The sequence below is a fragment of the Pristiophorus japonicus genome, chromosome 11, assembly GCF_044704955.1.
Source record: "Pristiophorus japonicus isolate sPriJap1 chromosome 11, sPriJap1.hap1, whole genome shotgun sequence".
Classification (NCBI taxonomy): Eukaryota; Metazoa; Chordata; class Chondrichthyes; family Pristiophoridae; genus Pristiophorus; species Pristiophorus japonicus.
In genome coordinates, this window is record NC_091987.1 from 57,806,833 (window position 1) to 57,832,875 (window position 26,043).

At 44.8% G+C, this 26,043-nt stretch overlaps 1 protein-coding gene across 9 annotated transcripts in view; it reads left to right on the top strand.

The window, feature by feature from the left end:
* sytl5 (synaptotagmin-like 5) overlaps positions 1-26,043 on the top strand; it is a 322,939-nt gene that overhangs the window by 136,427 nt on the left and 160,469 nt on the right. For 8 of the 9 annotated variants that reach the window (XM_070893405.1, XM_070893414.1, XM_070893411.1 and 5 more), the window contains exon 2: positions 5,244-5,760. In XM_070893405.1, coding sequence (XP_070749506.1) covers positions 5,642-5,760 — 119 coding nt within the window. In that variant the 5' untranslated portion in view covers positions 5,244-5,641. Of the gene's footprint in view, positions 1-4,709; positions 4,766-5,243; positions 5,761-26,043 lie in introns of those variants that run through there. The other variant, XM_070893410.1, reaches the window with a different exon arrangement.

Here is a 26,043-nt window from a genome sequence, read left to right on the forward strand (position 1 = left end):
TGACTGTAGAATATAACATTTACATTTTAGTGATAATTTTATTGATGTGCAGCACTTACAACATCTAACTTATCAGAATGTCAGATCTGGGTAGGTCGGTGTCAAAGTAGAGCTTTATTTCATTAATGCAAACAGTTAACACTTGCATCTCTGTTTGTTAGGATATCTTATTTTTGGCAAATATCTTAAAATGCAGCTGGTTTTCAATTTAGTTTGCTAACTAACTGATACTATGTTGGACCTGTTGTATGGTGCGCAGTCAGATCGTATAGTGTGCAGTCAGACCTATACAATGTATCACCCACAGGCTATGTGCCTCTATCATCATCATAGGCAGTCCCTCAAGTCGAGGATGATTTGCTTCCACGCCAAAAAGTTCACAGGTGTTTTAATGAAGGACCTAATATTCCAGGTCCCGAACTACATGTTGAAGGGTGGAAGATGCCTATGCGTGGATTTTTTTAACGTGGTGCCCGTTGCACACCAGCCACCACACGGGCTTGGCAGAGCTAGGTCTTGGTCCAGTGGCAAGGGTTAACCAAGACGACTGGAGACCAGCTATACTGCACGGACCTAGTGCGCACACATATTGCAGTGTGGGCTAGCCGGTGCTGCCCCTCAGCCCTCGCCTCTTCTGGGCCCCAAACTCACGCCTCTCCTTGGCCCCGATCAAGTCCCTCTACAATCTCTCGCCGCTCCTTCGCCACGACCTCGCCACTCCTGCAGTACCTGCCCACGTTCCAATCAGCGACCTGGATCTTGGTGACGTCCAATCCAATCACCCTCTTCGCTGCCTCTATATACACCAATGACAGCATTGTTTTCATTTGTGGAATGACAGTATATTATTGTCTGTTTTTGGACACCCAATGTCTCTGCCTAAGAAATTAGACTGCAGTGGCACAATGGGGCCAAAAATGCATCTGGCACTCTATGGGTCAAGATAGTTAACCTAGTACTGTAATGTAAGTTCAACTTATTTCAATATTTTTCCACATTCTTAACGCTTAGTGCCTAGAGGTCAGGGGCAGGATATCTGATGGCAGCAACTCTTGCTGCAAGTTTCTGAAAAGTGGAGGCAGGACTGCATTTAGTGCGAGTGCTGAAGAGATCCTGCAGTGAAGGGTGGCTCTGGTTGGAGGAGGGGGCAATATAGTGCAGAAGCGACAGAATGTATGTGCAGTCTCTCTCTCCTGTGGCTCGGACCTGGGAGTAGTGAGGAATACATTTTCTGGCCTGCGCAAGGCTGCCAAGGTAAGCGCACAAACTAAGCGGTTACAACTTATTATGTTGCCTTTCAAAGCATCTTGATTGCTTTGACTGTAAGCTTGCTTGGCTCCTACATCTGAGTATACTTTTCCAACTCTTTCTATGTACGTTCATGGTTTTCCATGCCCTCCTGGCCAACATTCCTCTCTTCACCACCACCACCAAAAAACATTAACTGGTCATTCATCTCTATACTGTTTGGGGAACCATGCTGAGTATAATTGACTGCCCTATTTGCCTATGGTACCTATGGTAACTGCACTTCAAAAATAATCTATTGGTTGTGAAGCACTTTTCAGATGTCCTGAGGACATGATGAGGTGTTGTATAAATGGGACAGGTTGTTCTTAATGTTGTCATGTCAAAATGTGAAACTGCGACCTATTAACTGGTAACTAACAAGCACCATGGCAGTATGATGCCAGCACAAGGTTCCTCAGTGGTGGTGTTCAAAAAGGATGGCTAATGTCCTGGGCATGTAGGTGGCTCACTTCTATGACATTCCTCTTTCCAACACGTTCCTTTTAACCTTGCTCTCCGAGGAAGGCTGTACCTAACCGGAGGCGACACGTGAAGCCTGATTGGGCGGGCGATCACCAATGCTGCCAACGTTGACGTACGACGAGAGAGCAGCAGTGGACACATTTATCACCACACTATAGGTCCTGATTACTGAACTTCACATTTGCTGATGTAATATAATACACCAATGAAGCACCTTGGCTCATTTTACTATGTTTAAGGTGCTACATAAATACAAATTGTTTTTGTTGTAATAATTCTGGAATGAGGAAAAAATATTCAGGTGGGACAGAGGAAATTATAAAAGGTTTGGGTTACAATATAATTATGTTCCTCATCACTTGATTTGTAGTCATGGAATCCTCTGCTACATCAATGCATGAGGCATCATGGTATTTATAAAAACCTAAGAAGATAGAAATGAGAAAGAGACGATGTTAGCAACTCTAAATGCGACAAAGTTAGTCCTTAATGTTAACTGGAAAACTAGGGAAGCACTCTCCCAACTTTAAACAAAACTGAAGATGGTGCATCCTATTATTACAAGGTCAAGGATTTGCCTTGGATATTCCCCCTGGTAGAGTACTGCTCATTAGTCGCTCTTGTAAGCAGTCTGAGTATCTTATGTTTAGGATTATGCTTGTACAATCCTATATCTAACCTTGCAACTTGGGAAAATAAGGCAGGTTCTATAACGAGTGGGCGATTCACTCTACTAGATTGCTGACCAGGCAATGAAGATGAATAATTGCCACTTTGTCTTTCACGTATGTTTCTTCAATCTCTTCAAAAGTGCACCGAGCAAACACTTGTTGAGATGAGGCAAGATGAGAACCATGAACGTGCTTTATTTCACAGCACGTGAACATATAGACCAACACGATCGGCTTCGCTTATTTCAATTAATACAAATAATTTGGTGCTTCCTCACCTTAGTGGGTAATTTTGCTTGACTTTAAAGTAATTTTAAACTACTGTCCTGTATTCTAACCTTGCAATCTTTGTTGGACCTGACTGTTCTCGCTGTAAAGCAACTGCTTGTGTCTCTGACTAATTTAAAAAAAATCTCCCTCTGTTTACAGTGAAAAGGAGTCAGACACAATGTGGTGAGGTGTTTGTCAATTGCCAAGACAGGATAATGAATTGCTTTTTATTTGCAGTCTATGAGGAAACCACTTCAAAGTTAGCTCATTAGCATTTTGACCATATGTCATTTTTAAACTTTGGTGAATACACAATGCATTAAAGCACAATATCTAAAAGTAAGCTTTTCCAAATTCTTTCAATGGAAAAATGGTCACAAAAGCCCAAACATTGACACCTATCTCCTGGAAATGTTTCTGTTGAATAACTTCTTTTGCCAACTGTATCCTAAATAAAAACAGAAAATGCTGGAAATCTCAGCATCTGTGGAGAGAAAAACAGAGTTAACGTTTCGGGTCAACGACCCTTCATCAGAACTTTTGCTTGTATCCTAAGCTGGTCTTGTATAAACGTTCAGGGGGGAAGGGGTTGTGTGCATGTGTATGTGTGTGTGGTGAGGGAGGTACAGAAAGCAGGGGCCCATCCGTTGCGTTCATGAGCCAGAGGCAGTATGGCATGAAAATGTAATTTTGCATATGAAGCTTGATTTTAACATTCACAATTATGTAATCTTAGCAATAGAATTGTAGTGATTCTTTTCCTTGCTTTAATTGGAAAATAAAATTCCTAATCAGTTTTATTTAAAACTAGCTCATTAAACCCCTCCTCAATTAAATTACAGAAAGATGACTTTTTCTGTGGTATTTTAATTCTCTTATTAGGTGTACAACAATGTGATGGGTTCACTTGATCTCTCTTTTTCTTCTCTACCCCAATTCGCCTGCTGAAATACTTTGTGGCCGAAATTCAGGGTCCGAATAAGGCCCGTTACTGCCGTTTTGCTGCAGTCATGGCGGAATCGAGTGGCCGCCGCGTTGCAGTCGATGGGCTGCCCCGATCCTAATTTAACTCGGGGATTTTTCGTCCTGTCCCCACTTCCGCCCCGCTGCTGCCAACCGCCGCAAGCGCGTCATCTATATGCCGCTCTTCAACGGAGGGCACACTTCCGCAGCCGCCATGTTTTAATTTTTGCCGGCCAACTTCCTGATCGGCTGGCAAATTATTGCCGCGGGTTTGGCCGGGCTACCAACAGGCAGCCTGGCACACCACCTTGGGTGCCAGGCTGCTGACCTGGACGAAACCCTCCCTGGTGGCCCAGTGGTCGAAGTTAAATAAATCCCCGATTCTCTCCCCTTTAACACGTGCAGTGACGTCTCCACTGCTGAGCGAATGCGGCGGAGACTCGATCCCGCCCCCAACTTCCGCCTCTCAGCAGGACTTACCACCGCACTTCCGCTCCCATTACGACCGACTTCCGGTCCGCCATCAAAAAAAGTTAAAAGCACTGAAAATTGATCCGAAAGTCGCCTCATCGCTCCCGGCGGAAAAAACAGGTAAAAATTTGTTGGTGCGCCAGCTTTCTGACGTGCCTGAATTTCGGCCCCCTCATCTCTTCCCAGTACCTTAATCTAGATTAGATTGAGCTTGCATTATGCTAAGTCATGGGGAAGGAGCTACATTAACCATTCAGTGGACACAGTTTTATTGTAGCACCAGATGCTTTCTTCCCATTTCCCACGCCAGCCATCCTCTGGTCTCTCCACGTGGCGTTAGTGCCAAATTAGGCTCATAACTGGATCGAGTTGCATTACACACCGGACCGTTTTAGCCAGCAAATGCAGGAAACTTTCATCCCATCTGTTACATTTAGAATAACTCCACAAGACTGTGTATCTTAAGCTCAAACTGTTGTGACCTTGGTCTTTTTGTTTTAACTCCAGAGTGAGGAAGCAGCATGGTAGAATGCCTTTTATACCTGCTTGCCTAGGATGTACAGGTGACCCTTGGTTCTTCCACAAGTGCGCCCCCTGGTGGCAAGTCTTACACATTGGTAATGTTTACATACATAACACCATCAGTTTGAGATGGATTTGTACAGACCAATATCTAATCCACTGAGTTACCTAGTTCAAATGTGAATCTCTGTTTACAAACCATTAAACACCTCAAGGTGAATATTTTCACTTAAACTAGCTTGCTGACCAGGTTAAATAAAACTGCAGCTTTGAGAGTGATTGGGAGTGAACCATGCTGCACTACTAAGGCTTTGCATAAGGTCATAATTAGCTACTCGGGCAATATGGCAAAATGTTAACCTTTCCAGTCACCTTGTTAAATTAATGTTATTAAAATATACCACTCCCAGGATAGTAACTAATTAATTGTTAAAGCACCCTATTATTTACCTTTTAATAACCTTTTTTCATCCCTATTGAGGACATACTAGAATTTTACCAAGCTAGCTAGTTGATATTAATGAGGATTGAGAATATATTTTATTAACTTTATTTTTTTTTCTTCCTTTTTAGCAACAAAGGTGGCTGAAAGCTTCCAAGAAGTAAATGTATACGTTTTTCAGATGCAGATAACGCCATGATGCCCAGAAGGATCGATGTTATAGGAACTGGAAGATACTGAATTCATTTATGTAGCCTTGACAGCAATTTTTATAACTTGCCTCAAAGGAATACAGCCGATCGGTACATGCTGTGTAACAGTACCATTCCAAAAATAGATTTTTTTTGAGAGCATGCAGTTAGTCATATTCGTTGGGAAGATTTTCACCTTGAGCCAGTCCTGTTTGCATTTGTTATGCTCACTTCATTGATTCCTGGATTTCTCAGCCAGTAATCTTCTCCTAAACCAGTCTTCGTCACCAGATCACCAAATCCAAGGAGAGTGTAACAAAGATTGGCACTGCAGAAGCATGTCCAAAACTACTGAGATTGTCAATCTGTCATTCTTGTTGGACAAGGAAAAGGAAATGATTTTGGAAGTTTTACGCAGAGATGAACAGTTGAGAAAAGCTGAAGAGAAGAGAATAAGGTGAGTGGTATGTGGGGGAAATGGTTTATTTTACTAATTGTCAGTCGTAATAACAGTCAACATGATAAATTGAATTTGTACCTCAGCCAAGAATTCACATAGCAACACAAAATGTTTTTTTTGTGGCTAGTACACTTTATTGCTTTTGTAAAATGGGAAAGAAAATTGAGCAGAAGGCTCATAAGTCAACCCACCCAGCCTTGATCAGAGAATGTGTATCGCATGTAGGAGAAGAGTCTTGAAATGAAGGCAAAGCTTTAAATGGGTGAGAAAAACAGCAGAATAGATAAGTGTCCTAAACAAATAAGCTTGTATGGAGGAGAAAATAAAAGGTACTGTTATGGAAGTGTACACAATGGATGCTACAAATTCCCTAATGCTATCTGTTTTTAATGGACAAGTTATTATCACAAGACAAAAGACACTTGTTGCATGCATTGACTCATTATGACGTGATTTCTCTTTATTTGGGAGAAGTAAATTCTAAAATCACTTTGCCGCATTTCATTCTTTTGATTGAATGATTGCATATCAGGAAATGCTAGAAGTGCACATGATTAATGAATTAATAATGCCTGCAAGGATAAGTCTGTTCGAATATCACTGGCAGTAGGCAGTTGTCCAGAAGCTGCTGTGTAATGATATTGTCTCACAGCAAGCTACAAATGTGCTAAAGTATACCTAAGCTAAGTCTATTCCTCTTCCGTGTCTACTCCAATGAGAATAGTTTCTATATATAATTGGTAAGGTCCAAGTTGCTTCTATTGACCTTTTGTGCTCTGTGGTGAAATAACCAGTGTTCTCTTTGAAATGTGTGTAGTATTTTCATTGAACATTTATCAGTAGATGTATCATTTCTTTTTCCTCCATACAGGACATGCTGTTGCATTTTAACATTGTACCTATTGAACTGATAATTTAAAACACAGTTTTTGAATGTGAATTCAGATTTATATTTGCAACTGTTTAGCTATTAAAGAAATGATATGGTATCATTTAGATCTTCTCCAGTCAGACTCCTACCCTCCCAGATAAGACGGACAGGGCAAAGAATGCACAACATGTTTTTGTGGCTAGTAAACTTTTGATTTTTTTAAACTTAAATCAAATCAAATGACTCTTCCCTTTCCAGTACCTTACACAATTCCACTCTCGAACGACTGACCTTTTATCTTGTCATCAGTAGACTACTGGCTGCTGTGTAAGCCAACAAAAGTATTCTGAGGAAGGTTTAATGTGGGTAGATCTTTTAATTATCCTGTGTTTAAAAAAAAAAGTTTACAGATCAAAGACATGTTAGTGCTTGTAAAATTTGCAATCATATTGTTGACCTGTGATAATAGATGCTTAAAATGCCTGCCAATGTACCATTTCAGGTAATTTAATCAGCGATGACGTTGCAGTATTACAAATTGGGCTTAAAAAAAATCACAAGTGCAAAGGGCACCTCATTCATCCCTTCCTAATAGTAACAAGACCCTTGTCCTTGCACTGTTACACCCTCACTGTACAATTTGAAAGAGACAAATTGAGACACATATCTTTCTATACTTCCTGCAAACAGTCTCAAACTTTATGGAGAGTATTTTTAATCAAATCAGTCAGTCGCAATCTATGACATAGTTGGTTTTTTGGAATTTTTGTGTTGGCCTAGAGAGCACTTGGAAAGGTATAACCTTTAGTAAATCTCTCTTGTCACGGCGCAAATTTGTCTGCAAAAGAAGATTTATAGTTTGACAGTTTATTCTTTGCTTGAGGTATGCAGCACATATCTAGATGATTATCCTTCTCCTCCTATAGTACAACCTGACAAGAATGCTTTCGTATCAGATGCATACAAAAGATAATAGGGTTTTTCTCCTTTGCACAGCAAGCATGCACCGTTCCATCCTTCTGATTCCTTCTCGGCTTCTGTGGAAAAAGTATTTCTGCTGAGTACCAGCTTTATTATCCTCTTCAGTTTTTTTTAATTATTCAGATTTGTCTTGGAAAACAAGGATGGAAAATAAGACGTGGGAAGAGGAGGGTGATATGACCGAGATAATGAGGTTAAAACGTTTCAAAAGAATAGTGTCCCCATGAATTCATCTAAGACTCCTTGAACTACTTTCTCTGGCATATACAGGATAATTTACAAAGAATGAGGAAGAGAATGGCAATTCATCGATATGGTTTAAATTCATTTGTAAAAAGGATTTAGACTTTGAAAGGTCACTCCTTTTATATTTGGAAATTACAGCAGATTTCTTCTTCTTTGTAGGAAAAATGTGGGTTCTTTGCGCCTCCTGTTAGCGACCCTGCGGCACAAATAACTTTTCACCCCGGCGCAGCGCCACTACCGACTCCCGGGAAATTCCGCGAAAGTTTTGTGGCAGCAGTAGCCAGAAGTGCCCTGCTTCTCCCGGTAGCACTGCTGCGCCAGTGATGATGACATCATGACCCGTTTTTGCCCCAGAGCGAAAGCTCATTAGCAGCCCGTGAAGCTGCCACAGGCAGTGGTGCTCGTGGGGTGGAAATTGAAGGGGTGGTGCGGCAGTAAAGAAAAATGACCGACTTACCGGCCACGCCCTTCCTGGTTGCAGATCACTGGGTTCATGCCTCGAATTTGCAGCCCGACACTCTGTGCCGGGCTGCTGCCACAGCACCCCGCTCCCTGGTGGTCCAGCGATGGCCCTGTTTCCATCCCGCAGAGTCGGCAGCTTGACCCTCCCCTTTAATGGAAGTGGAGGGCCCTGTCTACCTGCCAGTGCTACGCGTTCCACCGCATAGCGCTGGAAACTTTGCGTTCCTTTGTGACCCGCTCCTGCTCCCAACCGGAGGTGGAGCATGATATTTTGCGCTCCACTTCCTGTTAGGGGCGGTAAGCCCAATATGGCTCGCGGGGCGTGACATCCGTGCCTGGGACGGTACTGAATTTTGCCCCATTTGAATATTATCCTCTATATGTCAAAGACAAAATTGTTTGTATCCATGACCTGATGATGATGGCATTAGCCATCCAAATTGCATCTTCTCAATAGAGGGATTTTAGGGATGGGCAATAAATGCTGGCCTTGCTAGTGACACCCACAGCCCAGGAACGAATGACATTTAAGAAAAAAAAATGTAACATGGTCCTGCAAAAAGATTATTGCATAAAGTTTATGCTACAGCAATATTTAGACTCCTGGGCTAGAATTTTCTTGCAGTTGCACCTGCTATTCTACCATAACTTTAGCGAGTTATCGGCAGGAACTCCAGAGAAATGGTGTATAAACAGATCTGATCGAGCCTAGCAACTGTATTCTCTGCTGAACCGCTTTTGTGAGCACAGTTTCTGCTACTCCCACTGAGACTTTTCATTCCACATTGGGATAACTCTTGATTGGTTCCTATACTGCTCCCATGCTGCTTACTTCCCATGGCTGCTGACTCTGCTCTGCTCCATTCATCCTTCAGAACTCCTTCAACATTTGCTGGACTCAATTGGAGCAGCTCCTCAAGCTCCTGCTGCTGCTCCTAATCTTTTGCTCTCTGCACTACCCCACAGCTGTTTCTCAGACCTGCTCCCATGCCTGCACTGATCTGGTCAGTGGTGCTTTACCCTTCCTGGTCTTTCCTGCGCTTAGTCCTTGGGTTTCATTCTCGCTGGTCTACTGGATCTGCTGGTGTGCTAACACCTGAGGCCAATACACACCTCTTGACTCATGGACAACTCTCTGCTCCTCCTCCACCTTCTGATTCCATTGCACAATCTCCACCAGTACCTCACCAACTCTTGTAGCTTCTCTGCTTCTGTTTCTCCAATCATGACATAGAAACATAGAAAATAGGTGCAGGTGACAAAGTCATCTCTGACTCCTTCCTTGTATCCTTCAGCACCCACGTGCCTCTCTCAATCCCACTTCTTTCTCATCTGCTCCATTACAAAATTCTGAGCCCAAGTCTCTCGTAACTCCACTTTCAAACTCCCAACTACCTAACCTTTGGCTTTCCATTTGTTACAACAACTCTGTAGCTGTTGAAATATTCAACCTCACTCCGTTGCCTTTGTCCCCAGAAAAATCTTCACTATCTCCCATTCCAGTTATTTCCCTCTAATACAGCTGCCATATCTGCTTCCTCCTGTCCAAGGAAGACTTGAGTTTATCTGGTGCACACCTGTCTAGCCATCCATTGCATATCTGGCTGGACCACATCAAGCTCTATCAGGCCTCTCCTGGAGAGTAAAGATATCTCCCAGCTTCTTTTCTCCACTACTAACTGACTCCCAAAAAGCCCTCTTTCCCAGCTGCCCTTACCTCTAACAACAAGTGCACGGGTCATATGGATTTCTTTATTACCAAGATAGAAATCATCAGCTACTCTGCTGATTTATTTCCTTACCCATATCCATCTAGCCAAACCATGCCTTAAGACCTTCCCTCCCTAGCCACAATCCCTGATCTTTCTAGTTTCTCTTCAATAACCCTCCTCATGCTCGCTACAAGCTCATCTTGTCCATGACACTCACCTCCTGCCCTTTTTGACCCCATTACTATGAAACTGATGACCACCCAACTTCTCTTTCTGTCCCCCATGTTACCCAGCATTGTAAATGGTTCCCCATCCTCGGGCACTGACTCCCTTGGCCCGACTGTCCTTGCAAACTACAGCTTCATCTCCAAACTTCTCTTTCTCTCCAGTCCTTGAGCATGTTGTCACCTTCCAAATCCATGCCCATCTTTTCCACAACTCCTGATGGAATCCCTTTTGCAGCATCAAAACAGCTCTAACCAAAGTCACAAACAACATTTTCTGTGACTGAGACCATGGTGCATTATTATTACTCATACTCCTCAACCTCTACAGCCTTGGACACTGTTGGCCATACCAGCACCTCCAATGCCTCTCTTCCATTATTCAACTTTGTGGAACTGTCCACCCTTGGTTCTATTGGTACCTATCCAATCATAGCCAGAGCATCTCTCGCCCTCACACCATTACCTTGGGAATCTCCCAGGATCCATCCTTTGTTCTCTCCTTTTCCTCATCTATATGCTGCCCCTTCGCAACATCCACTGCAGACATGGGATCAGCTCCCACACTTATGCTGAGGACATCCAATTCTACCTCTCAACCATCTTTCTCAACCTCCTCATTGCCTCTGTCCTGTCAGACTGCTTGTCAAACATCCAGTCTTGAATGAACCACAACTTCTTCCAACTAAACATTGGGAAGACCAATGTTATAATTTTTAGCCACTAGCTCAGTACTGTAGTCACTGATTCCATCCTCCTCCCCAGCCACTGTTTTAGGCAGAACCAGACTGTTTACAACCTCAGCATCATACTTGACACCAACCTGAGCTCCCGACCCCATATCCTCTCCATAATGATGCCTACTTTCACCACTATAGGATCACCCACTACTATAACATCTCCCACATCAGCCCCATGCTAGTCCAACAGCTTTGGAAATCCAAGTTCATGCCTTTTCTGTCTCCAGACTCGATTACTCCAACACTCCCTTGGGCAGCATCCCATCCTCCACCCTCCATAAATTTAATCTCAATCAAAACTCAAAGCCAGCAACCTATCCTGCACCACATTCTGCTTTTCCATCACCACTGACCTACATTGGCTTCCGGTCCCCAATGCCTCAGCCTCAAATGTAAAATTCTTATCCTTGTGTTCAAATCCCTTCATAGCCTTGTCTTCCCTATCTCTCAAAAACCACCTCCAGCGCTACAACCCAGGAGCTGAAATCAATGGCTTTGGTCTTCCTGAATTTAAACTGGAGGAAGTTGTGACTTATCCATGACTTGATATTGGACCGGCAATCTGACAGCATGGAGATGATTGAGGTCAGAAGAGGTTAAGAACATCCGCATACCTGTGGAAGTTGATTACATGACCGTAAATGATGTCACAGAGAGTCAGCATGTAGATGAAGAAGTGGAGGGGGACCAATGATAGATCCTTGGGGGACTGCAGAGGTGCCAGTGCAGGGCCATAAGGGAACCTTGAAGATGTCCTGGCTGCATTTGGATAGATAGGAGTGGAGCCACCTAAGGGAAGTCCCATCGATTTGTAGGAAGAAAATTGTGATTTTGGTCAAGGCTAGTGCTGTGAAAGGGTAGACTGGTGGGATTTGAATGCAGAGTTTTGGGACAGATGGGTACAGACCCAAAAGGTAATGACTCATTGAAGGACCTTACAGATTTAGCATCCATAACAGGAGTGAAAGCCCTCGATAAAACTATTCGACCCTATTGAGAGCGTTCACTGCTGCTACAAATGCAGGGATGGCTGTCTCCAGAGCTATCTCTGGGGTTATACCTGGAATAAGCAGCACTTGCAGAAGAGGTAGGGAGAAAGCTGGAAAAAAGCAATAAGCATGGAAAATATATTCCCCACCCCCTTCAATCTTCTCTCTAGAAATGTGAAAATCAGTTTATAAAAAAAAAATCAGCCTACTACACAGAGTACAATCCGGCAATTATAAAGGGTAGCAGGTTAGTGCACCACAATACTGCACATGGAAGCTCATTTGTATTTTATTTTAACTAAAAACAGAAATACTGGAAATACTCAGCAAGGCGGGCAGCATCAGTGGAGAAAGAAACCAAGTTAACGTTGCAGGTCGCTGACCATTCAAAGAACCCGTTTTATTTTATTGATTTACATTTTTGAATTCAGTTTTTTTTTATGTTTTAAGTATAAGCTGACAACATTTAGAAGTGTGTGTGCCAGAACTGATGGACACTAGAAAAGACAACTAAGAATAAAGACTTCAAAAGGACCAAGAAAAAACATTTGGAACAATGGAAATGAGAATAAAAGAAAACACTTTGTGAATATAAACATATCATTCAGACATTTGAACTCCGAATAATTCCCCTCAATTCCTAATTAATTCACTGTGACTTACCTCATGAAGGGAATAACTGAACAGCAGTACAAAATGGGAAAATCTTACATTAATCATTGGCAATAATGTTGGAAATTAAAATCAGGAATATTGAACAGATAAGCTACGAATAAGATGTAACCCTAGTGATACAAGAACAGTTAAAAATGAAGATACAGGACTGACCAGAGCGAGAACAGACTTATGACATATTTACACGTTATATAAATCATATCCTCTGTGGAATTATATTCACAAAATATCCGTGAAAGTATGGAGAGTAAATGACCTCTGACCTGGCTGAAGTGATAAGTATGTGAGGACAGTGGACCAGGGGGATGGTGGTGGTGGTGGGGGGGGGGGGGGGGGTCATGGCTGGATTAATTGCCAAAACAAAATCATAGTGCCAATCCAATCAATTAACTAACATTATTTTATTTTCAGTCTCCTCAGGCTGAACATTGCCTGTGGCCAATAGGATGGGTGGTAGAATTGGTCCTAGGCCACCATTGGTGTTGCTTTTGACTAGCTGTTTGGAATTTTCCCAATCAACATGGCTGAGATCTGCGATTCCGTATGGTGACCCAAATCTGTGTCACTTGCTGCTCGGTCTTTGGTGGTCAATCAAATTGCATCCAACCAAACTTTATGTTGAATAATTCTGACAATAGCAATAATGGTAACATTAAAAAGAAATATATGTCCCTTTAAATCCAGTCATAATACAAAGTAAAGACCCCTGCAGTTTAAAGGAAAACAAGCCCGTGGCCTAGCTAAATTCAATACATGTGTTTTGCGGGTAGGATGCAAACTGATTTTTTGCACTGTCGGCTTGAGGGGAGAAGCCAGACTACCTTTTGAATGAACACAGATTGTGCGATTTGTTCAGTTAACTGTATGACAGTCAATTGATTTTGAATCTGAATGTCACTTATGAAAATTCAAACAAGCCACCACAACTGGTGAATGGGTACATCAGTGACTTGATCTGTTTATTCAGCAGAGTTGCTTGAATATACTCAAACTGATGTAGAATCTTCACAGAAAAATGAGATGGACTAGCTAGCAAATGGTTGAAAGAAAAAAATCTAATCTGGCCTGATTCATGTTTCTATAAAAATGTTTGGCTTTTTCACCAACAAGGGATGAGGTCCTACGAAACGAATTGAAGGAGCTAGGAGCTAAATTAAAAAGTACGACCTCAAAAGTAGTAATCTCGGGATTGCTACCAGTGCCACGTGATAGTCAGAGTAGGAATTGCAGGATAGCGCAGATGAATACGTGGCTTGAGCAGTGGTGCAGCAGGGAGGGATTCAAATTCCTGGGGCATTGGAACCAGTTCTGGGGGAGGTGGGACCAGTACAAACCGGACGGTCTGCACCTGGGCAGGACCGGAACCAATGTCCTAGGGGGAGTGTTTGCTAGTGCTGTTGGGGAGGAGTTAAACTAATATGACAGGGGGATGGGAACCAATGCAGGGAGACAGAGGGAAACAAAAAGGAGACAAAAGCAAAAGACAGAAAGGAGATGAGGAAAAGTGGAGGGCAGAGAAACCCAAGGCAAAGAACAAAAAGGGCCACTGTACAGCAAAATTCTAAAAGGACAAAGGGTGTTAAAAAAACAAGCCTGAAGGCTTTGTGTCTTAATGCAAGGAGTATCCGTAATAAGGTGGATGAATTAACTGTGCAAATAGATGTTAACAAATATGATGTGATTGGGATTACAGAGACGTGGCTCCAGGATGATCAGGGCTGGGAACTCAACATCCAGGGGTATTCAACATTCAGGAAGGATAGAATAAAAGGAAAAGGAGGTGGGGTAGCATTGCTGGTTAAAGAGGAGATTAATGCAATAGTTAGGAAGGACATTAGCTTGGATGATGTGGAATCTATATGGGTAGAGCTGCAGAACACCAAATGGCAAAAAACATTAGTGGGAGTTGTGTACAGACCTCCAAACAGTAGTAGTGATGTTGGGGACAGCATCAAACAGGAAATTAGGGGTGCATGCAATAAATGTGTAGCAGTTATAATGGGTGACTTTAATATGCACATAGATTGGGCTAACCAAACTGGAAGCAATATGGTGGAGGAGGATTTCCTGGAGTGCATAAGGGATGGTTTTCTAGACCAATATGTCGAGGAACCAACTAGGGGGGAGGCCATCTTAGACTGGGTGTTGTGTAATGAGAGAGGATTAATTAGCAATCTCGTTGGGGAAGAGTGACCATAATATGGTGGAATTCTGCATTAGGATGGAGAATGAAACAGTTAATTCAGAGACCATGGTCCAGAACTTAAAGAAGGGTAACTTTGAAGGTATGAGGCGTGAATTGGCCAGGATAGATTGGCGAATGATACTTAAGGGGTTGACTGTGGATGGGCAATGGCAGACATTTAGAGACTGCATGGATGAACTACAACAATTGTACATTCCTGTCTGGCGTAAAAATAAAAAAGGGAAGGTGGCTCAACCGTGGCTATCAAGGGAAATCAGGGATAGTATTAAAGCCAAGGAAGTGGCATACAAATTGGACAGAAATAGCAGCGAACCCGGGGACTGGGAGAAATTTAGAACTCAGCAGAGGAGGACAAAGGGTTTGATTAGGGCAGGGAAAATAGAGTACGAGAGGAAGCTTGCAGGGAACATTAAGACGGATTGCAAAAGTTTCTCTAGATATGTAAAGAGAAAAAGGTTAGTAAAGACAAACGTAGGTCCCCTGCAGTCAGAATCAGGGGAAGTCATAATTGAACAAGTACTTTGGTTCGGTATTCACTAAGGAGGACACAAACAACCTTCTGGATATAAGAGGTCAGAGGGTCTAGTAAGGAGGAGGAACTGAGGGAAATCCTTATTAGTCTGGAAATTGTGTTGGGGAAATTGATGGGATTGAAGGCCGATAAATCCCCAGGGCCTGATGGACTGCATCCCAGAGTACTTAAGGAGGTGGCCTTGGAAATAGCGGATGCATTGACAGTCATTTTCCAACATTCCATTGACTCTGGATGAGTTCCTATCGAGTGGAGGGTAGCCAATGTAACCCCACTTTTTAAAAAAGGAGTGAGAGAGAAAACAGGGAATTATAGACTGGTCAGCCTGACATCGATAATGGGTAAAATGATGGAATCAATTATTAAGTATGTCATAGCAATGCATTTGGAAAGAGGTGACATGATAGGTCCAAGTCAGCATGGATTTGTGAAAGGGAAATCATGCTTGACAAATCTTCTGGAATTTTTTGAGGATGTTTCCAGTAGAGTGGACAAGGGAGAATCAGTTGATGTGATATATTTGGACTTTCAGAAGGCTTTCGACAAGGTCCCACACAAGAGATTAATGTGCAAAGTTAAGACTCATGGGATTGGGGGTAGTGTGCTGACATGGATTGAGAACTGGTTGTCAGACAGGAAGCAAAGAGTAGGAGTAAATGGGGATTTTTCAGAATGGCAGGCAGTGACTAGTGGGGTACCGCAAGGTTCTGTGCTGGGGCCCCAGCTGTTTAAATCATTAATGTACAGTGTAGACGAGGGGATTAAATGTAGTATCTCCAAATTTGCGGATGACACTAAGTTGGGTGGCAGTGTGACATGCGAGGAGGATGCTATGAGGCTGCAGAGTGACTTGGATAGGTTAGGTGAGTGGGCAAATGCATGGCAGATGAAGTATAATGTGGATAAATGTGAGGTTATCCACTTTGGTGGTAAAAACAGAGAGACAGACTATTATCTGAATGGTGACAGATTAGGAAAAGGGGAGGTGCAACGAGACCTGGGTGTCATGGTACATCAGTCATTGAAGGTTGGCATGCAGGTACAGCAGGCGGTTAAGAAAGCAAAAGCCATGTTGGCCTTCATAACGAGGGGATTTGAGTACAGGGGCAGGGAGGTGTTACTACAGTTGTACAGGGCCTTGGTGAGGCCACACCTGGAGTATTGTGTACAGTTTTGGTCTCCTAACCTGAGGAAGGACATTCTTGCTATTGAGGGAGTGCAGCGAAGGTTCACCAGACTGATTCCCGGGATGGCGGGACTGACCTATCAAGAAAGACTGGATCAACTGGGCTTGTATTCACTGGAGTTCAGAAGAATGAGAGGGGACCTCATAGAAACGTTTAAAATTCTGATGGGTTTAGACAGGTTAGATGCAGAAAGAATGTTCCCAATGTTGGGGAAGTCTAGAACCAGGGGTCACAGTCTAAGGATAAGGGGTAAGCCATTTAGGACCGAGATGAGGAGAAACTTCTTCACCCAGAGAATGGTGAACCTGTGGAATTCTCTACCACAGAAAGTTGTTGAGGCCAATTCACTAAATATATTCAAAAAGGAGTTAGATGAAGTCCTTACTACTAGGGGGATCAAGGAGTATGGTGAGAAAGCAGGAATGGGGTACTGAAGTTGCATGTTCAGCCATGAACTCATTGAATGGCGGTGCAGGCTGGAAGGGCCGAATGGCCTACTCCTGCACCTATTTTCTATGTTTCTATGTTTCTATGTCCTTGGATTAGCTAATGTACGTTAACTTAAACATCGCTTATCTTTTATTAGAAATCTTTAATTAAACCTGAAAAGAAATGGCGACCCACCTCAGCCCAGAATGTCTCCTTCATAGTCAATATATTTCTGAGATGCCATGTGCCTCTAGTTCCTCTCCTGCTTATTCCATGGCTCTGTATACCGACCCCACTTTATCTCCAACTTCTCTCCCAGCAGCTACATATCTCTATGCTTCAGCCTGCTATGTGACATTTCCATCTTTCTCTGACTTATTCTCAAAGCTAAACTGTTCAAAAAAACATGACATCCTTAGAATGGAGAAATCTAAATTTGTGTGAATAAGGATGAAATAATGGGCCCAAGTTTCGGCCTCAGTTGCTCCTGATTTTTTTGGAGCTACTGGTGTAGAATGGAGTATCTTAGAAATTCAAATTCTCGGCATTTAGTTTGCTCCAGTTCTAGTCAGTTAGAACAGTTTCACTTTGGAACAGCATTTTTTTTTCAAAAAGGGACATGTCCGGCCACTTACGCCTGTTTTCAAAGTTTCGGCAGTGAAAACTTACTCCAAACTAACTTAGAATGGAGTAAGTGAAGATTTTTGTACGCTCGAAAAAACCTTGTCTACACTTTAGAAAATCAGGCATAGGTTACAAATCAGGCGTTGGGGGTGGGGGGGTTTAAAGGGAAGTTTACAAACATTAAACACTTCAGTTTTACAAATAAAGAGCCATCATCAATAATAAATGATAAAAACATCAATAAATCAACCAATAAATCAATCAAAAAAAATTAATAAATAATGTTTTAAAAAATCAATAAATAAAACATTTTCTACTTGCCGACTGCAGCACTGGGAGCCCTCCAACAGCGTGCTGGGATGCCCCCCACCTCCCCAGTATGTCTCTGTCAGTGTCTCTATCTCTCTGTCTGTCTGTGTGTGTCTCTCACTCTCTGTCTGTCAGTGTCTGTGTTTCTGACAGCGAGGGGAGGGGGAGGAGGAGGGAAGGGGGGGAGAGGAGGGAAGGGGGGGAGAGGAGAAGGAGAAGGCAGGGGGGAGAGAGGTGGGAGGCTGAATGGGCTGGGCCCAAGACTTCGGGCAGGGCCCGTCCCCAGCACCAGATTTACAGGGTCGGGTCGGGTCAGGAGGAAAGCGGGTCGGAGTCGGGAGCACGGGTCGGGTCCGGGGGGGGGCAGTCAGGAGCACGGGTCGGGTCGGGGGGGAGGATGGAGGTCGGGTTGGTTCGGGTAGGCGGGGGGGGAAGGGAGCGCGGGTCGGTTCGTGTCGGTGGCGGGGGGGAGGGAGGTCAGGTTGGGTCGGGTCCGGTCCGGCAGGGGGGGTTCGGTAGCGCGGGTCGGGGGGGTGGTGGGAGGGAGGTCGGGTCGGGGGAGAGGGGGTCAGGTCGGGTTGGGGTGGGGGCGAAGCGCGGGTTAGGTCCAGTCCGGGAGGTTGGGGTCCGGTCCGGGGGTGGGGAAGCAGGAGTCAAGTCAGGTCGGGAGGAAGCAGGAGCTGGGCGTGGTGTGCAGCCCCAGTGAGGCCATTCGGCCAGGGCTAGGGGCTGCATGCTTCGGGCCCCTCCCACACAGTTTTGGGCGCCTGGAGCCCACTGTAGCGCGCATGTGCAGAGATCCCGGCACTGTTTTCAGCGCAGGGACCTAGCTCCGCCCCCTACAGCTCGTACTGCGCCGCGCCCGGCTCAAGAGGACCAGCAGGGAGCCGGAGAATCTGGAAGTTTTTTTTTCGGCGTACGTTGTGGCGCGAAAAACGGGCGTCCAGGGCGGGGCTGCGTCGTTCTAGGCGCGGCCCAATAAGTGGGATGCTTCAAACCAGAATGGATTTGCTGGCAGGCACTCAGTTTTCTATTGGACTGAAGCAAGTGTTGAGTGAATCCAGTCTTTCCTCTCGTGATTTTACACCAGTGGCGATGGGTGTTATAACATGAGAGTCCAGCTCAATACAGTTAACAAGAAAATTAATTGTAAGCTTTTTAAAAATTTAACATTTTTTAAACTAGCTTAGTGAAAAATACTCCACATGGTGTTGGACTTGATCGATAGATAGTAAGCAGCATCATCCCAGATTCCAACTCTGGTCTGAACTGGACTAGCTGATCGCCAGCTGATGATATGGGCTGTAGAACTGCAAAATAATTGGGTGTTCCTGCCTGCAGAGGTGGAGAAATGAGCCAGGATTCTATTGCTGAATGGCTACTCAGTGATCTTGCTGGAAAGTGTCCATATGAATGTTGGATGTGAACATGATGAAGTTGGCTGCGATGCCCAATGTTCATTGTCCAGAATCACATGAAGAGTCACTTTGAGACATTCAACACCAACTGGTGCTCAGTGAACCATATCTCTGTATAAGTCACTGCCTTAAAACAAGGAGGGGAGAAAACTAGGCAAACAAAATTAATATTTATATTTCAATGGTTAATTATTCCTGAAAAGTTTGTTATTGAAGAGAATTTCAATGTATAAATGGAAAAGGAGTCTCTGTGAATATGTCAACCATCATTATAGAATCATAGAAATTTACAGCACGGAAGGAGGCCATTTCGGCCCATCGTGTCTGTGCCAGCCGACAAGAGACTATCCAACCTAATCCCACTTTCCAGCTCGAGGTCCATAGCCCTGCAGGTTACAGCACTTCAAGTGCACATCCACGTACCTGCACTTTTTAAATGTGGTGAGGGTTTCAGGCAGTGAGTTCTAGACCCCCACAACCTTCTTGGTGAATACATTTCCCCTCAAATCCCCTCTAAACCTTCTACCAATTACTTTAAATTTATGCCCCCTGGTTGTTGACCCCCCTGCTAAGGGAAATAGGCCCTTTCTATCCACTCTATCTAGGCCCTTCATAATTTTATACACCTTAATAAGGTTTCCCCTCAGCCTCCTCTGTTCCAAGAAAAACAAACCCAGCCTATCCAATCTGTCCTCATAGCTAAGATTCTCCACTCCTGGCAACATCCTTGTAAATCTCCTCTGTACCCCTCCAGTGCAATCACGTCCTTTCAGTAATGCGGTGACCAGAGTCATGCATGTAGTACTCTAGCTGTGATCTAACTAGTGTTTTATAAAGTTCAAGCATAACCCCCCCCCGGCCTACCCCCCCCACTCCTGTATTCTATGCCTTGGCTAATAAAGGAAAGCATTCTGTATGCCTTCTTAACCACCTTATCTATCTAGCCTGCTCCCTTCAGGGCTCTGTGGACATGCACTCCAAGGTCTCTTTGTTCCTCTATACTTCAGTGTCCTACCATTTAATGTGTATTCCCTTTCCTTGTTCGCCCTCCCCAAATGCAATACCTCACACTTCCCTGGATTAAATTCCATTTGCCACTGTTCTGCCCACCTGACCGGTTGATTGATATATTCCTGCAGTCTACAGCTTTCTTCTTCATTATCAACCACAAAACCAATTTTAATATCATCTGAAAACTTCTTAATCATACCCCCTATATTCAAGTATAGATCATTGCTGTATACCACAAAAGGTAAGGGACCTAGGACTGAGCCCTAAAGAACCCCACTGGAAACGGCCTTCCAGTCACAAAAACACCCATCAATCATTATCCTCTGCTTCCTGCCTTTGGATCCAACTTGCCACTTTGCCCTGGATCCCATGAACTTTTACTTTCATGACCAGTCTGCCATGTGGGACCTTATCAAAAGCCTTGCTGAAATCCATATACACTACATCAAATGCACTACCCTCAGCGACCCTCCTTGTTACCTCCTCAAAAAATTCAATCAAGTTAGTCAGACACGACCTTCCCTTAACAAATCCATGCTGACTGTCCTTGATTAATCTGTGTCTTTCTAAATGAAGATTTATCCTGTCCTTCAGGATTTTTTCCAATAATTTTCCCACCACTGAGGTTAGGCTGACTAGCCTGTAATTATTCGATTTATCCCTTTCTCCCTTCTTAAACAAGGGTACCACATTAGCAGTCCTCTAGTCCTCTGGCACCACACCTGAAGCCAGAGAGGATTGGAAAATGATGGTCAAAGCCGCTGCTATTTCCTCTTTTGCTTCTCTTAACACCCTGGGATACATTTCATCAGGGCCTGGGGATTTATCCACTTTCAAAGCTGCTAAAACCCCTTCATACTTCCTCTCTCACTGTTTGTTTATTTCCTACATTATGACCTACATTGACTTATTGTTGTTCCTTCACATGTGTGAAAGATCCTTCACAGCCCAAGTAAACTGCAGTACCATTTGCCGTTCATGCATATGACAAAGCTATTGTTATACTGGTGAAATATTCAGTACTTAGTGTAAAGGAAATCCTGTAAGTGATATCTTAAAGTATCAAAAAATTGCAAGTTTCACATTTAATCAATACTAATAATGAATATCTAAAACAGATTTAATTGGTGAAGATCAAAATATCTGATAATGTTACCTCTAATTAAAATGGTCAGTTCACTTTTGCATAATTTCAAAAAGATTCAAATACAAACAGAATATCGCTAGGGTGAAAAATTCAGTGAAACTGCAAAACAAAAACTAGCTTTCAGTCAAATAAAATGGATGGGAACGGAAACCTGAATCTCTCCTCCCCTATCGGGTAGATTATTGGTTCACTAGCTCTTTCACTATACTTGTCTGATTATTAAAGTAAGTATTTTTGTATTCAATTAGTTCACAACATACAATATTTTAATATAACCATGTATATGAAGGTTACAACATGTTGTAACCTTCACATAACTGTAACCTATATGTAACAACACTACACTGTATACACCTGAGTAATGCACACCTTGACCACAGGGGGTGAACTTGTGGGAGACACTCCTCACCTGGTCATCCAGGTATATAAAGGGAGGTCCCACGCAGGGTCAGCACTTCTTGGTCCTGGGAATAAAAGTTCAGGTCACGTACTGACTTTGTCTGCAGTACATGCCTCGTGTGATTCTATAGTAAGGTGTAAGGACACCACATTTGGCGACGAGAAACGGGAATTAACGACCCACGAGGATGGCCACCGGTAGCACAGAGGAATGGTACTGTGTTGGTGAGGACTGGGACGATTTAGTTGAGAGGCTCCAGCAGAGCTTTGTCACGAAGGACTGGCTGAGAGAGGAAGCGGCTGGCAAGTGGAGGGCGCATCTACTGACCAGTTGTGGATCCAAGACGTATGCGCTGATGAAAGACCTGCTCGCACCCAAGAAACCGATAGACAAGTCTTTTGAAGAGCTCAGCACTCTGATCGGTGAGCACCTCAAACCGGCGAGCAGTATACACATGGCCCGGCACCGGTTCTACACACATCGGCGTCGAGAGGGACAAAGCATATCGGACTTCGTTGCGGACCTTCGGCGTTTGGCCAGCCTCTAAATTTACAGACGCCTGAGGGGGGGAGATGTTAAGGAATTTCTTCATTGAGGGCATTGGTCATGCCGGGATTTTCAGGAAGCTTATTGAGACCAAGGACTTGACTTTGGAAAGGGCAACATTGATAACTCTGACCTTCATGGCAGGGGAAGAGATAATTTACACGCGCAGCCCTGGTTCCAACATGGCGATGGGCCAGGGAGTTAACATTGTAAACGAGATTCAGAACCCCGCAGGCAGGCAAGGGCAATTTGACACCACCCAGGCAGCAACAGGCTCTAGGGTGGGCCAGCAACAGAGACAATGGCAGGGGGATCGGCAATTCATGCCATCACAAGGGACAGTGCATCCTGGGATAGGACCATTGACAATCAGCAACAGAGTGTTCAGGAGTAATCAAAGAGACAATCAGATAGGAATGCCTGTTAACAGTTCCTTTGTTCACAACAATCTCAGCTCATGCTGGAGATGCGGTGGCAGACATGCTGCGAAAACCTGTAGGTTTCAGCAATTTATCTGCAGAAACTGTAACTTCAGTGGACATCTGGCCAGAACGTGCAGAAAACCCGTAGCGAGGCTAGTTTATGAGGCAGAGGAACCAGACAAGGGGTCTGCAAGGCAGAGTGATGCTTGGGGCAAAGCCATGGATGCTGAAGTCCAGCGGGTTCATGTGGCAGACGTCCACAGCTCATATACCAAAACGCCACCTATGATGGTGAAAGTTCTATTAAATGACATCCCAGTACGCATGGAGCTGGACACAGGAGCCAGCCAGTCACTTATGAATGCCCAACAATTTGAAAAACTATGGCCACTCAAAGCTAACAGGCTCAAACTGGAACGCATTGACACGCAGTTACAGACGTACACCAGAGAGATCATCCCAGTACTAGGCAGTGCAAACTTGGTGGTCACACTCAATGGATCGGAGAACCGGCTGCCACTCTGGATTGTCCCGGGGAATGGACCCGTGCTCTTGGGGAGGAGCTGGTTAGCCGAGATGAACTGAAAATGGGGGGATGTGCACGCCATTTCATCTGTGGAGTGAAGTTCATGCTCACAGGTCCTACAGAAATTCGAGCCACTTTTTCAACCAGGTGTCGGGACTTTTAAGGGCACCAAAGTAGTGATACGCATCACCCCGGACGCCAGACCAGTGCACCACAAAGCCAGAGCCGTGCTGTGTGTGGTGCGTGAGAGAATTGAGAGTGAGTTGGACAGGCTGCTCAGAGAGGGTATAATTTCGCCTGTTGAATTCAGTGACTGGGCAAGCCCCATCGTTCCTGTCCTTAAAGCGGATGGCTCGGTCAGGATTTGTGGCGACTACAAGGCCACCATCAACCGAGTGTCACTACAGGACCAATACCCGCTTCCGAGAGCGGAGGATCTTTTTGCCACACTGGCAGTCGGTAAGCTGTTCACCAAGTTGGACCTCACTTCAGCCTACATGACTCGGGAACTGGCTGAAGAATCCAAGCTTCTGACCACCATCACTATGCACAAGGGGCTATTCGTTTACAACAGGTGTCCATTTGGTATTCACTCAGCGGCCGCTATCTTCCAGAGGAACATGGAAAGCTTGCTTAAATCCATCCCTGGAACAATCGTATTCCAAGATGACATCCTAATCACGGGTCGAGACACCGAGGAACACTTCCACAACCTGGAGGAGGTGCTACGCCGACTGGACCGGGTAGGCTTGTGACTAAAGAAGTTCAAGTGTGTGTTTTTGGCCCAAGAGGTTGAGTTTTTGGGCAGGAGGGTTGCCGCAGACGGGATCCGGCCTACCGAATCCAAAACGGAGGCGATCCGTCGTGCGCCCAGCCCCGGCAACACATCAGAGTTGCTGTCATTTCTGGGACTATTGAACTACTTCGGGAACTTTCTGCCGAACTTAAGCAAATTGTTGGAGCCGCTGCACGTGCTCCTGCGTAAGGGTTGTGAATGGTTTTGGGGGAACTGTCAAGAATGGGCTTTCAATTGGGCACGGAATCTGCTTTGTTCTAACAAGCTGTTGACCTTGTACAACCCCTGTAAGAAATTGGTTTTGATATGTGATGCATCATCCTATGGGGTTGTGTGTGTGTTGCAGCAGAGTAATGAAGAGGACCAACTCCAACCTGTGGCTTATGCCTCCAGGTCGCTCGCCCAGGCAGAACGGGGATATGGGATGATTGAAAAGGAAGCACTCGCATGTGTCTATGGGGTGAAAAAGATGCACCAGTACCTTTTCGGCAGAAGGTTCGAGTTAGAAACAGACCACAAACCGTTAACATCCCTGTTGTCCGACAGCAAGGCTGTCAATGCCAATGCATCAGCTCGCATGCAGTGGTGGGTCCTCGCGCTGGCTGCGTATGACTACACCATACGGCACCGGCCAGGCACCGAAAATTGCGCTGACGCACTCAGCAGGCTTCCACTGGCGACCACCGAGGGGGCGTCGGAGCAAAGCGCGGAGATGGTCATGGCCGTTGAGGCTTTCGACACCGCAGGCTCCCCCATCATAGCCCACCAGATCAAAATCTGGACCAACAGAGATCCCCTCCCTTCCCTGATTAAAAAAATGTGTCCTGACCGGGGATTGGGCGGCCTCACACGGAGCATGCCCCGAGGAGGTCAGGCCGTTTCACAGACAGATGGATGAGCTTTCTATCCAAGCCGACTGCCTGCTATGGGGCAGCCGGGTAGTCATGCCCCAGAAAGGAAGGGAAGCATTCATCAGGGAACTCCACGGCGAGCACCCAGGCATCGTGCTAATGAAGGCCATTGCCCAGTCGCATGTATGGTGGCTGGGAATTGACTCAGACCTGGAACACTGGGTTCGCAGGTGCATGACGTGTGCTCAGCTGGGAAATGCCCCCAGGGAGGCCCCACTCAGCCCCTGGCCCACCAGGCCATGGTCACGTATTCACGTAGACTACGCAGGCCCGTTCATGGGAAAAATGTTCCTGATTGTTGTCGATGCATACTCGAAATGGATCGAGTGCATCATATTGAATTCGTGCACGACATCCAACACCGTGGAGAATCTGCGTACGGTCTTTGCGACCCACGGCTTGCCAGACATCCTGGTTAGCGACAACAGCCCGTGTTTCACTAGCTATGAATTCCAGGAGTTTATGTTGGGTAATGGTATCAAACACGTCAGGGCAGCACCGTTCAAGCTGGCTTCCAATGGCCAGGCGGAATGTGCGGTTCAAATCATAAAACAGGGCATGCTCCGGATTCAAGGATCCTCCCTTCAGTACTGCCTATCGCGCCTCCTGCTGGCCTATAGGTCCCGGCCACATTCGCTCACGGGAGTCCCGCCCGCGGAACTACTCATGAAACGCACGCTTAAAACGTGGCTGTCCCTCATTCATCCAGCCCTGTCAGACATTGAGAGCAAGCGCCAGTCCCAAATCGATTGCCATGACTGCAACTCAGTGGGGAGATGCATAGTAATCGATGACCCTGTATTTGTTCTCAATCATGCTTTGGGACCCAAGTGGCTTGAGGGTACTGTAATTGGCAAAGAGGGGAATAGGGTCATAGTGGTCAGACTTAACAAAATGGACAGATATGCCGTAAACA